Source organism: Portunus trituberculatus, chromosome 17, assembly GCF_017591435.1.
Source record: "Portunus trituberculatus isolate SZX2019 chromosome 17, ASM1759143v1, whole genome shotgun sequence".
Classification (NCBI taxonomy): Eukaryota; Metazoa; Arthropoda; class Malacostraca; order Decapoda; family Portunidae; genus Portunus; species Portunus trituberculatus.
Genome location: NC_059271.1, coordinates 8,042,971 through 8,060,145, shown reverse-complemented (window position 1 = coordinate 8,060,145; position 17,175 = coordinate 8,042,971). Strand labels below are relative to the sequence as shown.

The 17,175-nt window shown below is 38.6% G+C and overlaps 2 protein-coding genes across 9 annotated transcripts in view; one reads left to right on the top strand and one right to left on the bottom strand.

Moving 5' to 3' along the window:
- The window catches only part of LOC123504770, a 42,497-nt gene extending 36,771 nt beyond the window's left edge, over positions 1-5,726 (top strand). For 6 of the 8 annotated variants that reach the window (XM_045255580.1, XM_045255578.1, XM_045255577.1 and 3 more), the window contains one exon: positions 2,697-5,726. In XM_045255580.1, coding sequence (XP_045111515.1) covers positions 2,697-3,254 — 558 coding nt within the window. In that variant the 3' untranslated portion in view covers positions 3,255-5,726. Of the gene's footprint in view, positions 1-2,683 lie in introns of all 8 variants that reach the window. The other 2 variants (XM_045255582.1, XM_045255581.1) reach the window with 2 other exon arrangements.
- Positions 5,727-6,962: 1,236 nt separating this feature from the next.
- Positions 6,963-10,267, bottom strand: LOC123505051 (small nuclear ribonucleoprotein F-like). The gene is made up of 3 exons (XM_045256078.1): positions 10,154-10,267; positions 7,895-8,032; positions 6,963-7,671 (listed from the first exon to the last, which is right to left on the bottom strand). Exons 1-3 carry the CDS (start codon positions 10,154-10,156, stop codon positions 7,537-7,539), a joined length of 276 nt encoding a protein of 91 aa, XP_045112013.1. The 5' UTR covers positions 10,157-10,267; the 3' UTR covers positions 6,963-7,536.
- Between the last annotated feature and the right edge of the window lie 6,908 nt (positions 10,268-17,175).

Sequence of the window (17,175 nt, the reverse complement as noted above, 5' to 3'; positions counted from 1 at the left end):
TTGAAAGGCTGAGTTAAATATGTAAAAAGTAAGAAATAATAGTAATAAATATATAATAATAATAGCCGAAACCGAACATGTCATCACCGAAATTGAGTTTAACACAAACTCTTAAGAGAATAATATTTGGAGGTATTATAAGTGGTGTTTTATGTTTCTGTAGGTGGTGTGTGTTCGTGTGTGCGTGTAATTCACCTCGGTCGTCTGCTGGTCACCCAGCCAGTCTTCCCCATTACGGAGCGAGCTCAGAGCTCATAGACCGATCTTCGGGTAGGACTGAGACCACAACACACTCCACACATCGAGAAAGCAAGGCCACAACCCCTCGAGTTACATCCCATACCTATTTACTGCTAGGTGAACAGGGGCTACACATTAAGAGGCTTGCCCATTTGCCTCGCCGCGCCGGGACTTGAACCCGGGCCTCTCGATTGTGAGTCGAGCGTGCTAACCACTACACTACACGGTGTGTGCATGTGTGTGTGTTTCGGAGTCCTGTTATCTGCGTGGGTGGTCCAGCTGGTGTATGCTCGACGCCGGTGACGTGATTGGCTGGCGTATGATGTTGGAGACCTTCCTTTCTTTTTGTTTCCCTTTATCAGACATCAGTAAATGTTTTATGTTATGCTTGAAATTATTTTATAAAATTTGACATAAGTATTGTGGACTGTATACATATTATGTGGGGTACAGTACAGTACAATCACTCAAACTTCTCAGTATATGTTGATGGTGGAATAGCCTACGTAAAATAGTGAAATCACCTACACAAATACAAGTTGACAAGTAGGAAAAGAGCAATCATCACATATGGGCCGTCATCATGGCTGGAAAGGCCCTGCCACTTCCCCCCGTAGTCTGGCAAATCTTCAAGAAAAAAAAAAAAAGCCTACATAAATCTTGTGTGGTGTGTTGAAGTACACAGTGGACTGGTGATAGTAGCAATCCCTGTAAGATGTTATGACAGTACTACAAAGAGATATAGCAAGTTGGGGTTAGTTTAGTGGGGTTTACATAGTACCCTCAAGATTTTAATCTTACTTTCAGCCTTACTATCTTACAATCCGGAAAATCCTAGAATCCGGAATGCTTGAACCCCCATGACTTCCGGATTTCAGGACTTTTACTATATATATATATATATATATATATATATATATATATATATATATATATATATATATATATATATATATACATACATATATACATACATACATACAGGCAACCCCCACTTAACAAAGCGGTTACGTTCCTAAAAAACCCTTCGTTAAGCGAAACTTCGTTAAGTGAACCCATTATAATAAGTTTAACCCCTGACTTGAACTTCCATTGAGAGTAAACAAAGCGAGAGTGCATCATAGTACAGTGAAAGGTTTAATGAAAGTAAAAATTATGAAGTTAAATATTTAGGCAGTTTAAGTCATTTTAATGTACACTAATGTATGTATGTACGTAACTTTATAATGTTGATGATCTTAAATTTATGAAGGAGGGAGAGTGAAATTGGAAAGACACTAACCAGCAACCTGTGGAATGTAAACAAAGGGCGCATCATTGTATCACATACAAAACTTATGTACATTTCCACAAGGGTTTCCATTTTATCCATTGTAGTCACGAGTTCTGGTGGTTCTTTTAGTTTGTAAAAAGATACGATCTCACCAGCCTTCTTAATAGAGTCTGCTGACTTGAAAATAGTAGAGACAGTAGATGGAGTCAAGATGGTGGCGAGCAATGCTATTAGTTTTCTCGCCTCTCGTTTCTGTGAATAATATCAAGTTTCACTTCGAGAGTAAGAGACTTCCTGGTCTTCTTTGCAACGCTAGACGACATTGCAGGGCGTTTTGGTAGTAAATTGAGCAAGGGAAAACGAGCTGGTGCTGACGCGGTTATTGTTTTGAACAGGGGCAATGAGTGGTGTGCGTGTTGTCCACGACAGGCGCTGGTGTATTCAAAAGCCTTTCGGCTTGCGTGATACGGCAGGCCTTTCAAATTTGGAAAAAAATTACCTAGATAAAACTTTGTTAAAGCGAGTTTGGTGTTTGTTAAATGAGCAGATGAAAATGAAACCTTTGTCGTAGCGAAATTTCGTTGTGTGAACCTTCGTTAAGCGGGGGTTGCCTGTATATATATATATATATATATATATATATATATATATATATATATATATATATATATATATATATATATATATTATCATTAACTCATTACTTATTTAAAATTCAATTTACTTTTGCTTAAAATACCTCATTAAATTATCTTTATATATATATATATATATATATATATATATATATATATATATATATATATATATATATATATATATAGAATGGATTAGTGAAATTTATTATTTTCTATGGGAATTGTGTTTTGGATCATGAGTGAGCCTCAGGAATTCACTGAATACATAACTCAAGATACCACTGAAATAATACTGTAAACAGTACTTCCATGCTAATACTAACAAAGTTTCAACTTGAAATGACGTCTGACATTTCAGTCTCAGAGAGATCTCATTTAAAAAAGGTCGTAAAACTTTATACATACATACTGATTTGATTGCAATTTTTTTTTTTATATTACATATTGAAGGCAGTCCTCTTCTATCCTTTGCTATTGTAAAATTAATAATTAATGAAAGCAATTCTTTGATTCTGTTCTTGATTGTGAGTAGCTTGTACCAACAGATACAGACTGATGATTCAGCCTTGAAGAGGCCAGTGGTGGTGGTGGTGGTGGTGGTTGTGACCTGCTGTGCATTTATCCTGCTGCTGCTGCTGGTATTACTTCGCGTCTTTCTCCTCTCGTCAGCTTCATCTCTGTCTTCTGGTAGACGACGGCAAAACAATGGTGGCAGCAGCCTAATGAATGAGCTTAAAGCTAGAATGACGTCTTCCATGCTTTGCTTTTCTTCTGATACAAATGCACAAAGTGATATAGAAATGGATTCCATGTCCTCTACATCAGAGGCTCCACACTCCTCTCCTGGATCCACTAGTGTCAGAAGCAGAAGGAATAATAAGGACTTCTACCCAGATCCTCATTACTTAAACATGGAATCTGCAACAGACTTCAAGAGATTCGTACATTCACATATATATGAAAACGTCTTTGATCATTCAGAACCTAAACAACAAGCAAGACAAAATTCACATGTCTCAGACTGTGAGTACATGATCCCAGATGACATTCACTTCCCTTTGTTTGATGATCATGAGTCAGACCCAGATGATAGCCAGTGTTAGGAGGTCATTAGGGAAGGCAATATCAAGGAAACTGCAAGTGGTACAAATTACTTACTGTGTGTGTGTGTGTGTGTGTGTGTGTGTCATCATCTTTGAAGGATAAATGGATTGTTATAGGTTTCTTGTGTGTCTTTAGCAAGTAGGAAATGTTTTTTACTGTTAAGAAAATGCCATTCTTAACAAAAATGTTAAGAATTTTAATTGATATTATATTATTTTGTAAAATCAGTCTCAAAATTCTCAAAATTGCAGAACTTTTTGATAGGAAATCAAACATGTTTGTACAAAGAAAATCTGTGTAGTATTTGTTTTTGCATATTGCTATGAATGTATGTGAATGTTCACTTCAGGAAAGCTTGAACATATCAGGGTAAACACGGAGTCATTGTTGAATGCTGCACTTGTGTTCACTAGTACATAATCTGAGTTAGCATTGTGTGTTAGTGTAGGCAGTGCATGAGCTGTAACAGCTGTTTTTATCAGCCACTCACTGGTGGGATGTGTATGCCATGTACAAGTGGAGAGAAAAGGCAGAGACGGTTATACTTAATGGGTTATTGATTAGGCCTAAGGTTGACTTTGTGATTAATTGCTAGATATGATTTATTTTGTGGTGGATCATTGTTGCCTTTCGTGTATGAACAGAAAATTTTTGTAACATATCAACATTCACTCTTTTTAATAACAAAGAGGGTAAGAAATCCAACATTCTTCTAGTAATTAGACTACATACAACAAATTTTTTTTTTTTTTTTTTTTCCTGTAGGCAGTGCATTGAGAATTAGTTTTTTTTTATTATTTTTATTGTTTTAGGCAGTGCATTGTAGATTATATTTATTTCTAAAATTTAGGAATATCTTAGTGGAATAAAATATTGAAAAGATTATGAAAATTTTTTTTAACAATGCCTGCCTATTCTGCTTGATATAGGAATGAATTCAATTGCCTACATTGTTTTTTGGGTTTTTTCCTGTATATGGGTAAATATTTAACAAGATTAATAGGTTTAGATAATTTTCATGTTTTCTTTTTCCCAACACCAAAGGATACAGAAAGGATGAAATACAAGTGTGGGATCAAGAGTAAGGTGGAGATGGTGTTGTGCACTCAGACCAAGTGTTCACCTGTCATCTTAGCACTACTTGTTGCTTCATTCTTGATTCCTGTCTTATTCTCATGAAGGTAAGGCATTCACTCACACATGCTCTGGTGATGCATATTTTGTATTTTTTGTGTTAGTTCATTCAGACTCGTCATAAGAATAGAGATCATCTTTTTTTTTTTTTTTTTTTTTTTTTCCATGATGATGCTTGCTCCAGGGGTAATGATCTGTGATTTATACTTATTATTTGTAGTTTTTTAAGCCCAAAATATGGCAAATAATTCCCTTTAATAAAGTAACCTTTAAGATCATAAGACTTTTATGTATAGTAACTGTTACCTAAGTTGAATGTTTTTTTACAAGCCAGATTTGAGCTCGTTTTAAAATGTAATAGAAATACATTTTGATGGAATTTTTCAGCTTTATAATGTACTAGTTCTTCTTTGAGCATTGCTGCCCTTGCTTTGCTAGAGCAAATAGATTAGAAAATGAGGTATACATTCGAGTCATGCATATTCATCAGGTGATGCATCAAATTATTTGAATTATTAGAAGATACTGAGAGAAAATCCCTTCCTGGAAATGTTTAAAGACAATACAAATATTCCAGTGTCTTTTTTCTTTTTGTATAAAAGTTATTATCAAAAGTTAATCATTAATCACCTGCCTAGAGATAGTTATTTATAAATAGCAAGTACAGTATTGCATAAAAACATTGTGAAATATAACCAAAGGGAATGTAAAGAAATAAGCTGGTTTTATGAAGTGTTTTCCTTGGAGATTAGACAACTTGAGGTAACAGAAGATGCTGGCAAAGATGGAGGGTGAAGGAGGTAGGCTTAGCATTCATGGTTGGAAAGAAAAAAAAAAAAAATTAGCAAAAAACTGCATTAACACAAAATGTTAGCACAGTACGAGAAATGCCTCCATAGCAAAAAAAAAGAAAAAAGAAATTTAATTAAATAAAAACATGAATTGAACATGTTGGCTCTGGAATGCTTGGTGGCTGTGGCATTCACTTCACCAACTAGCAGTAGCATACCTGGAGCCAGCTCGCACCTTGGATTTTGGCCGGCAAGTCAAAGTGAAAAATCAGCTAAGTGACAGCTTGCATCTCAAATTTCTTGTAAGTAGGGATGCTCATAAGTCAAGGTTCCACTGACAGTAAAGTAAAATCTTGTGGACCACCCATCACAAATCAGACCTTAAGTGCATTCAGTACCTCACATAATACATTGATATTTACAAAAGTAAGAGATCAGTTGTACAAGCCATAAAAGATTTTGTTAAGAAACACATGACATTTCTCAGATCATAATGACTATTCCTTCATCACCTAAGAATTTTTCCCCTCCTGAGCAAGTATTCATACTTCCAAAAGTAAGAGATCAGTGCATTTTTGTTAAGAAACACATTTTCTCAGATCATTTAACTTATCTTAATCACACAGCAGTCTTGAGTACTAACAAGAAAAAGAGTGGAAGTTTTAGAACATGTTAAGAATGAAAATGAAAAAATAATATTTGTTATGAAGCAATAAATACTCTGAATGCTGTAGCATTTATTCCAGTGCCAGTAGACAGAGGTCACTGCACATGTGTGACTGTATCTAAGTGCTACTCTGTAGATGACATTCTTAGAAAAAAAAATTTATCATATATATATATATATATATATATATATATATATATATATATATATATATATATATATATATATATATATATATATTTATTTATTTTATTTTATTTTATTTTATTTTATTTTTTTTTTTTTTTACCATCATATGCAAAAAGCTCTTCTACATAGGTAGATTTTTCAGTAGCAATCCATTATGTATTGAAAATGGCAGTATTAGCTGGAGTATTAACATTTTGAAGGTATTCTTTCGGATGTAATTGTCAGTTTCTATTCTTAGAGTTCTGTAGTAATTACTGTGTTTACCAAAATGGACAAAAAATATCTTTCTTGAATAGAGGTAAGTTCAGGTGAATATCATAGGAAGCTGTAGTGCCAGAGAATGTGTGAGTGACAGCCCTACCTTGATAAGGTGTGGTAAAGCCACAAGAGTAACAACTTGCTGGAGCAAACTATACATAGTACATGAAGATTTATTACTTAAATCTTCCCCTCTACAACAATGGATATAGAGGAAGTGTGTTGAGTTTGACATGGTTTGGTGATCAGGATATCATTATCCAGTGTAATGCCTTATCTTGAAACATTTAAAATCTTCATATTACTAAAAGTTCTTGGTATGTCTGTCCATATGTGTGTAATATTTTCACCCGTCAAAAGTTATCAACAAAAAACTGCTATGATTGTGGAAGAATAACAAGACAGTGTATGATTGGTGTAATAGACAATTTAAGATTTCACAGCTTGTCCATCTCTATTATATTGTCTGACCATAATAATCTCCATAGCTCTCTAAAGTCTCTTAACATTGCTTTGAGCACTGTATTATCCTCAGCACTAATACTTGGTGTAGCCATATCAAACCTATGACTTAAATCTGCAGACTTCCTCAAATATTAATGAAACTCCTCATTAAAAAGAAAGAGCTATACATTTATTATTCTTACAGAAGTATAAATAACTCCTCATTAAAAAGAAAGAGCTATACATTTATTATTCTTACAGAAGTATAAATAAAGAGACAATGTAGTTATTTGACAATGGAAAATCAAACCATTTAATTGAATTACATACTTACATTTCAGTCTTACTTTTGTACTTTTAAATGTTCAGCAAAGCACAATTGAAAATAGGAATAAATCAACTAATTCAAAATTGTTCTCACAGAAAATTCAAACTGATGGTATAAAAAAATAAACAAGAAAAAGTCCCCTCATGAAAAGAAGTAATCCCTAAAAACTGTTGCACATACACACCACAAAACACTCACTGGAGAGAGAGCCAAACAAATATACAAATGCTGGTATCAATCGTCTCAAATATTCTAACCAAGAACTTCACTATCCTCCTCCTCCTCCTTCCCCTCCCTTTCTGAAGTCATGATGTTCCACTTCTACAGAAAACATCATAAAACTCTTACATGGAATGAAATTTTTCTCCGCACCATTCTCTCTCTCTCTCTCTCTCTCTCTCTCTCTCTCTCTCTCTCTCTCTCTCTCTCTCTCTCTCTCTCTCTCTCTCTCATACACATTCTCTCATTCTCTATTCTTTCATCTGCCCCTCCTCCTCATCCTCGTCTTCAGCCCCTCGAATATACAGGACATTGTTACATCTGATGAGCACTTCACCAAGGCTACCTGTAGACTGGCCTTCAATGTACTCCTCAGTGTTGGCCAACTGTGAATGGAAACATGGAGGTGCAAGGTTAGGTTTGGAAGGAAAGTAGAGGATCTGCTTAACTGAGAGAGAGAGAGAGAGAGAGAGAGAGAGAGAGAGAGAGAGAGAGAGAGAGAGAGAGAGAGGGGGGGGGGGGGAGCACATATGTAGGAGAATATGATATAACTTTCAGCAGCATTTTACAACTAGCTATCTCTTTGTTTAGTTGAGTGCATGTTCTCACCTGGAGGTTCATGTAGCTGTCAACAGAGACGAGGATTCCCTTATACTCGTGACCCCACTTGAGCTTTACCACAACTGCCTGGCCTGTCAGCTGGTTCAAGAAGGGCTTTGGGTTGATGGGGGTGGGCACTGCTACAGACTGAAAGGAACAAAATAGTGGGTGAGCTGAAAATGAACATGAGGGAAAGGCAAAGACAATCTTAGTTTTCTCTTATATAAAAACAAGACTTCCTTTTTTTGCAGGGGAGGTTGGGGGAATAAGTCACAATTAGAAATCAATCCTTATCTATTTCATAGTACAGATTTCATCACTAAACATTTTGGATGTGAAGCTGAATGAGCAAATTTATTGTCATATTCAGATTTGGAGCATCATAGAAACAGACGGTAATCTAAAAAGATCAATTTGTCATGAGGTGCGTTGCTGGACCTTGAACCCTAAACACAGACGCTTAAGGCAACACAAGGCAGACAGGTTATTAATGAGGCAAAGATGATCACACACCTAAATGGCCTTGATTCCTGTCACTACAAGAAAAAGAACTTAACAGCATTTCTACACTGAACCATAATATTAATGACCAGTCACAATGGTGGATCACACTCAAAATGTGTATGAGACAATTTGCAGACAGCAGCATCAAACCTTTCCTGGCTGAAGATCTACATGTAGAAGTTTCTAAATTGGGATAAAGTGTCAACATGTCTATATACATATTGGTGTTCACTCTAATACAATTACAGGGAGTCTTTGATTTGCATGACTTTAGATTGCATAAATTAAAAATAGCACCATGTCAAAATATAAGGTTTTTTCTTTGTATTACACAGATTCCTGAAAATAACACCATTTCAAAAAAACAAGCATTAACAAAATATGTTTACTCAATACGAGTAATTGTTTGTTTTATTTCCAAACTCCTATCCTTTAACATTGTGTATGTACGGTTTACTCCAGTACTGGGGAGATCATTATCCTTACATTGCACAAAATTTACTTTGTGCGGTCCCTTCTGAATGCATCTATCATGCCAATCAAGGACTCCCAGTACTTTATGGCAGTGGTCGGGAAACAAAGGTAAATTAGCCCAAATGGGATATTTTAAAAAATTTATGAGGTAATGGATGTGTTTTGGATGTAGATGAGCCAAGTGAGGGAAACACCATGCCAAGAACATGGACTTTTACTTATTAATGATTGATTTTAAATAAACATTATCCCTGTTTGAATATTTATGCGTTTATTATCCATGAATTTGAATTCACAAAATGAGAAATACATGGTTATATAATTAATTTTTGTGCAGGGGTTCCTTGAAACATGTCATGTATTCTAAGGGTTATGCAAGGGTAAAAAGCTTGAGACATTCTCTCTCTCTTTCTCTCCTTATTCATTATAATATTCTCTCACTCTCTCTTCTTATTTGTTTTCATGTCTCTCTCCTTTTTCGTTTTCATATTCTCTCTCTCGCTGACCAATAGCATGGCTTCATATATGTGGCATCAAATCAGCTGGGTGGAGGAGCTGCGAAGTGGGAGCCAGGAATCGAGGTGAGTGCACGGGATGGTTTCTCAGGGACAGTGCCCAAAACTAACCAAACCACACTATTGGTCAGTAGGATTCTAAGAATTAGTGGTGTGTGTCGCCTCAACTAGGTTTGGTTAGGTTTGTTTTGGTTATCATATTTTCATTCCCATGTCCCATCAGCTGGGTAAAAGAGCTGCGAACGGGGAGCCAGGAAACAAGGAGAGCTGGAGGGACGTGTATATTAGGACGGTGCCTTCACGCCTGCTGCAATACTTAGGCACCAGCTGAGAATGCCATTCATCACCTATACTGTTTCCTTGCTGGATGAGGTGTACCACAAGAACTAACGCTGATTCCTGCAGTTTATCTTTCTCTTTCTAAAAAGCTTCCATGTCAAGGAGAAAGAGACCAGTGAAGCCAGATTATATAATACGGCACTCTCTTAAACAGCATGTCCCGCCCGTTCTCCATGATTCGCGGTTTCCCCTTCGCAGCTCCTCCACCCAGATGATTTGACGTCACATATATGAAGCCACGCTATTGGTCTACAAGAGAGAGAGAGAGAGAGAGAGGGCCTGAGCAAGAAACGTTTGAAGCACGCCCCTGGTCAACCCCAAGCCAGGTCTGTCCTTCCTACTCCCAACGGTCAGGGCCATGCAGTCACCTTTTCCATTCCTCAATGTGACTGTGCGGGCTTATAACTAATCTCAGGAAACACAACAATGTACTTACCATTGTTCTGAGTAATGAAGAGTGAGAGTGTACACCCGGCGTGCCTCACTGTTTACCTCCGCGTGGCTACTAAATCAGGGTTGCGTTCTGAAGTCAAAGGAAAATAGAAACGTATTCATCTTTATTTTTTCTTAGGAAGACCTCTATTAAAGTCAAGAGAAGCTTATTGACTCCCTCTACTGAGCTTCTCTGGTATCAGTTATATGTTTAAATGAAAAGAAAGGGTTATTGTCTGATTATAAACTCAGAGCTAGAAAAACAAAATAGAAATAAAGCGGGTTTCAAGTTAAAACTACGAGTATCTAAAGGAACTGACTACAACGATAGTGTACTTCCGTTGTAGTCAGTTCCTTCCTTTATCACGTAGAGCACACATCAAGGTTGGTTTTCCATGTACCTGTTTTTTTTTTTTTTTTTTTTTTCTGTGTATTTTTGTCTTTTGACGATGTGTTGTGATTTTTTTATGGTTTTAACTTTGTTTTTAACTTAATATTTCCATGCATTTTAGTATATATATATATATATATATATATATATATATATATATATATATATATATATATATATATATATATATATATATATGATTCCAACAGGGTAATTTCATGGTGGTGGCTGTGGTACTTTATTTCCACCCATCCTTTGCCCCATCGCAATTGGTTGCACGGGTTGCATTGATTGTACGGATTGCATTGCGTTGTATTGATTGCAATGGTTGCATTGATAGCATGGGTAGCATTGATTGCATTGGTTGCATGGATTGCATTGGTTGCACATAGCTTCTTGCATATATGAAATGGTTGCATTGGTTACATTGTTTTTGTTTTTTTTTTAATGTAAGAGGAGAATGATGGCCAAGGGCAAAGAAAAGAATAAAAAAAAAAAGGCCCACTTAATTCCGCAGTCCTCTTGCACCTCCGACAGAGTAAAGGAAAGGGATAAGTTTCATGAAACCTCTTAAATGAGGTAAATTCATAGGAGATGGAGATACGGAAGCAGGTTGGGAGCTCCAGAGACTCTAGAGTTTACCGCAGAGAAAGTTATGAATGATTGAGAGATAGATGGACAAAAGATGAAAGGATGAAGAAAGTTTTGTGCAGCGAGACCGCAGGAGGAGGGGAGGCATGCAGCTAGCAAAATCAGAGGAGCAGTTGGCTTGAAAATACCGATAGAAGATTGCAAGAGCTGCAACATTCCGGCGGTGAGAAAGAGGCTGAAAACAGTCAGTCAGAGTTGAGACGAATTGATGAAGCGAAAAGCTTTTGATTCCACCTATCTAATAAGACTGTGTAAGTGGAACGCATCCCCCCTCCCTACATGCGAAGAATATTCCATACATGGGTGGATAAGGCCCTTGTACAGAGTTAGCAGTTAGGAAGATGAGAAAAACTGGAGGAGACGCCTCAAGAACGCCTGGGGTAGCATGATGGATTGCATATAGGTTGCATAGATTGCCCGGGTTGCACGGAAGGCATTGATTGCACAGGTGGTTGCACAGGTTGCACAGCTTGCATAAGTGGATGCATATAGGTTGCACGGATTGCATAGATGGTTACACAAGTTGCACAACAGAGAGAGAGAGAGAGAGAGAGGGAGCTTATTAGGAGGCAGTATGTGGCGGAAGGTGGGGATAAAGCGGACCATCTTTAAGGTTTGACTTCATATTAATATATTTTCCCATAAATAATTTGATGATGTCACATAGCGTCATTTGGAGCCAAATTTTTTATTCCTCTTTTAATCACTCTGTGAGCTTCAGATTTATTTCAGAAAATTTGGGTGGTGTTTGTGTTTCAAGAGGATTAATTCATAATGGTAATTTCGTAAAAAATGTGGGGTAAAGTGGACCACATATGGTTGACTTAAACTCACACATACGTACGTTACTGACTGGAATCGATCTTTGTTTATGTTCTGTTTCTGATACTAAAGAAATAAAGAACTATAAAAATAATAAATTATTAAAGGAATGCATTGTAGGCTATAAACCATCAAAACTGTAAAAACACAAACCAAAACACAAACCAAACACAAACCAATTAAAACTCAAAATTTAGTTATTCACAGTAGGCTACTTGCACAATAATTCATACATGAACTCCTTATCGTCCTCGTCAATCTGTGCATACATATCAAGTGCCTAATTATGACACCTCTCAGAGAATTAATCCATCCCTCTCCTGATTTTGAATGACTGAAGAAGTCATGACAATAGATGCAGAATTCATCAACATGTCGGCCTTGTTTTGTATCTGATATGCTCGCTTTTTTGCTTACATTTCTTACTTTGTAGAAACCTTCTGGGCTTCTTACGTCGTGTGCTGGCTTTAGCCGTTTTTTTTTTTTTTCAAGCAGAGACTTCTTGTATGGGGAACTAGTGAACTCCAAACATGTTCCTTTCCTTTGTCCTTTCTTTTTGGCTGTTTGTCTTCTACATGCTGAACCAATATTGGTCCACTTTACCCCGTATAAAAATTGCGTAAAACAGAATTAACTGAAATCTAAAATAACTCTTTAACACTGCTCCTTACTTACAGCGGCCTCGGCTCAAAAAGTCCCAACAGCACGCTTGCCCCAACTTGTTTTGTGCGTCAAGAATTGGTATGCTGTAGCCAAAGGTACCTTTACTGATGCTGACTCTTTGTATCAGGGTTTGCTTTCTACAATTGTAGAGTTTGTCACTTGTGGTAGGATGCCTACCCAGGCACCTGCCAGTCCCCCCTCCTACTTATGTTAGAGACCCAGTCCTCATCACCTGTCAGCAGAATTTAGCAGCTTACCAGGCCCGCTGGCAACAGGACCCCTCGGACAGTGATGCTCGAGAGGCTATGGTTGCTGTGGCGCGTCACTTGACTGAGCTTCGTCATCAGATGCGTCAGAAGTATTGGGGTGCCTTTTTAGCTAAGGTTCGTTCAACCAGAACACTAACTGCGCTCTGGTCCCATGTCAACCGCATCCGGGGTAAAGGTAGGAAAGCTGCCACTGTCCCTGACCCTGCCAGTACAGCACAGGACTTACTGAATACTTGGACCAGTGCCTCGGCATTGGCTGGGCTCCTGCCTCCCACAGAGATGCCCTTGCTCGCCACAGACCTCACAGACTGGCCAGCCTGCAGTGCAATGTTTCTTTACTTGATGATACTTGTGTACCAATTACTCACGATGAACTCCTTTGTGCAGTCAAGCAGGGCCAGTCCACAGCACCTGGTCAGGATGGCCTTACATATGATATACTTAATGCATTGCTAGTTTTGCCAGAAAATCCTATATTAGATCTTTTAACATGTCTTATGCCTCAGGATGTCTGCCTCCTCATGGAAAACTGCTGTTATCATTCCTATTCCAAAGGGTGATGGTTCTTTCAGGCCTATTTCTTTAACTAGTTGTCTTTGCAAGATGATGGAGAGTCATATTAAGACGGTTACTTTATAAAGTGGGGGATCTTCTGTCGCAAAACTTGCATGGTTTTATGAAGGGCCGCTCTACCAGTGACTGTTTTATTAAGTGCCTCAGTAATGCCAATGTTAACTGTCGTGCCTTTATTGATCTCAAGGGTGCCTTTGACAAGGCCAACAGGGATGTCATTCTTGAGGAACTCATGTTGAAGGGTGTTAAAGGAAAGTTATTGGGGTGGATTTGGGATTATTTGTGTGACAGGAAGGCAAAGGTGTGGCTCCAGGGGGCAGTCTCTGCTGAAGGGAATTTTGACTTGGGTACACCGCAGGGGGTGTACTCAGCCCCATGCTTTTCAATATACTTATGGATAAAATTGCCAGATATCCTTTTCCCCAGGGCACAGAGGTAATTGTCTATGCTGACGACATCTTGCTACAGTGTAATGCTCCTCGGACCCTTACCTCGGCCTTAAGCCATCTTGAGTCCCTGTGTACTGACATGGGCCTTGTCATCAATGAAACTAAAACTAAATTTCAAGCAACTCCCAGAGTTTGCAGACCACCAAGCATAAATTCCATAAAAATCAGTCGTGTGCAGTGCTATAAATACTTGGGAGCTCAACTCGGTTTTACTAAGGATTCTCACTGTATTACCTATGTTCGCAATCAATGTTTGTTACGGCTTGCTCCCCTACGAGTGCTAGCTCACAGGGGCTATGGTGTGGGTATCCCAGTGCTTAGGATGTTCTACATTTCTGTTATCAGGGCTTTAATAGACTATGCTGCTCCAGTCTTGTTTTGGTATAGTCCAACACAGCTGAAACCCCTTGAGTACATTCAGAATGAGAGCATGAGAGTAATCTTAGGCTGCCCCAAGACTGCAAAGCTTGAAGTTCTCCGAGCAGAATTGGACCTCCCCACCATTGTTTGTCGAATACAGGAAATCACCTGCCGTGCACTGTGTCGGATGGCATGTAATGGTGCCAGCCAACCCTTGCGTTCCCTTGCCCACCTTCATGCTAACCCCAGGGCCCCTGCTAACTCTTACTTGAGACAGCTTTTAACATCACTAACCAAATTTGATGTCCTTGACTCCTACCTCAATGTTGTTACCACCTCTGGTTCCCCTCTTGGAGACCTCACAAAGTCAGTGTAGATATAGAAAAACTTGCTGCTCCTAAATATAACTGGTTCCCACATGAACTTTTTATGCATAAATTGTCTAACTACTCAAGGGTGCAGGCTGTACATGTTTACTGTGATGGTTCAGTGGATGGCAGCAAATCTGGATGTGGCCTGTTCATCCGCAACTACACCTCTCCCTCTGAATACACTGACACTGAGGTGTCCAAGAGGCTTCCTGACAACCTGTCCTCTACAAGGGCAGAACTATATGCCATGCTAGAAGGTTTACAAATTGTCCTTCCTTTGGGGAAAGATGTTTACTTTTTTGTTGATAGTCAGGGTGCCTTATATTCATTGTTGTCTCCTTCCCCTGCTGATTGTGATCTCATCAACAAGTGTCTTGGTGTCATTGATCTCTTGGAGAGATAATCTCAGAGTATGTTTCACCTGGGTGCCTTCTCATGTTGGCATTTCCCATAATGAAAAAGCTGATGTTCTTGCCCGTCACTCCCTTACTGAGGACATTGCTGACTGTCCTGTTGAACACACTTATAATAACATCAAGGGTCAGCTTAAACGTCATGTTTGCAGCACCATTGCTCATAACCTTGACACTTGTTATGGGAAAGGCAGTCCCAGTTCAGTCCATTATGTACATGTCTCCCACACCAGCAGTGTCACCTATGGCAGGAAGAGTGCCGCCCATGACCTTGTTGCTATGCGTCTCAGGCTGGGTTACAGGTACTATTGGGAGGTCAGTGGGGCTGCTGCTGTGCCCTGTAAGCTGTGTCACAGTCCTGCAGGGCACACACTTGCCCACTATGTCATGGAGTGTCCCTTGCTGGTGCATTTCCGCCCACAGGGGAACTGGGACCTGCCACCAATGATAAGCTGGTTCTTCAACAATGACATCATCCCTGCCATCCTCAAGGATTTCCCACTTTTTGCTCCACCTTTGTAAATAATGTAAATATACTTAAGGTTATTTATTTTTGTACTGCAATACATTAGTTTTCTATGAACATTTGTTTGGGGATGGGTGGCAGGCTCCTCCCATCTCCTTTGTTGTACTTTTTTTCAACAATAAACTTATCAAATCAAATCAAATACTCCATCTTGTATAGAAGGGGGGAAGTGGAGGTGTTTCATGGAAAACTTTTGCATCTACCTGGGGCTTAACACTACTGAAACACAGAATGTATTTACTGTTTTGCATTTTCATCACTCAGGCTTATACCAAATATGAGCTTTCCCGATAGAGCAATCACGCTGTCCTGATAAGCAATGAGTGGTCGCTTGGAGCTCCTATTCACATAGCGGAGACTTTGTGCCGCTCGAACGCGCGACAGCAAGGAAAAAGAAGAGAAGAGGAGATTTAAAAGTGGAAGGAGAGAGTGGTGTACTATCAGACTATAAAAAAAAGAGACATGGAACAAAATAAGAAAGGATCGCACTATATAGCGAGTCGCGCGACCGCCATCCTTGCGGAGAATTGGGAGGAAAAGGTAAGTCTCTTTGGTAAGCTCACCACGTGGTATCTCACTTCCTGAGGCTGGAACATTGAAGGAGATAAGAATAACACGAGGAAAGAGAAGGCAAGAAGGTGTGAATTGTTTTATTTGGTTGCCTTCCTTTAAAGACGTTTTCAGTAGTGTCACCAACAAGCCAAACTCTTTAAGTTGGTCATATGGAAACATTTACTACATGGCAATAAGTTATTCCAAGAGGGAAGGCTGATATGCACTGGGTTCATCATTTTGTAGCACGAGTTCATGGCGAAGAAAAATATCCCTGTGTGGTCAGCAAGATGATAAGACGCGCGATACAATATAATTTTAAGTTATATTTGGTGTGTGATAAATATTAGATAGACAGACATAGTGATGCAGGGCAGCACAGATCACGTACCGCGGCATATCTTCTTGGCGGGGATGCCGAGATACGTGATCATGCAAGAAAATTGAGTTGATTCCTTAATTGGTAGAGCGTGTGAATTAAGATGCCTATGAACAGAAGTGTAGGTATATGTCATCCTCTCCGGAATCACTGTCAATCATCTGTAATGCACTGTATGAATCGGAATAAAGATGGTTGGATGAATGTGAAAAAAATATATAAATGAAAATTAATTGATAGGCAGGGTGCTTCTTTTCTTAAGAGATGCAACTCTCTCTCTCTCTCTCTCTCTCTCTCTCTCTCTCTCTCTCTCTCTCTCTCTCTCTCTCTCTCCCGAGATAGAAAAAAAAAAAAAGGGAGGAAAGCAGTTGAGTAAAGGATTGTTATATCGTCACGCTTGATGATTTCAAGGATAGTCATGAAGCGGCATGAGGACGCACACGTACCAGCTTGACGTGCTATAATGATGTGCTGCTGCTCTGGGTACATGCATGAGTGAGTGGTGCCACATGCAAGTATCTGTGAAATATTTTCATTCCTCAATAGTTGTCTTCACTTTGAATGTTAAATCAATATTTCAAGTAGCTAGATTTGATTGATAAAGCAC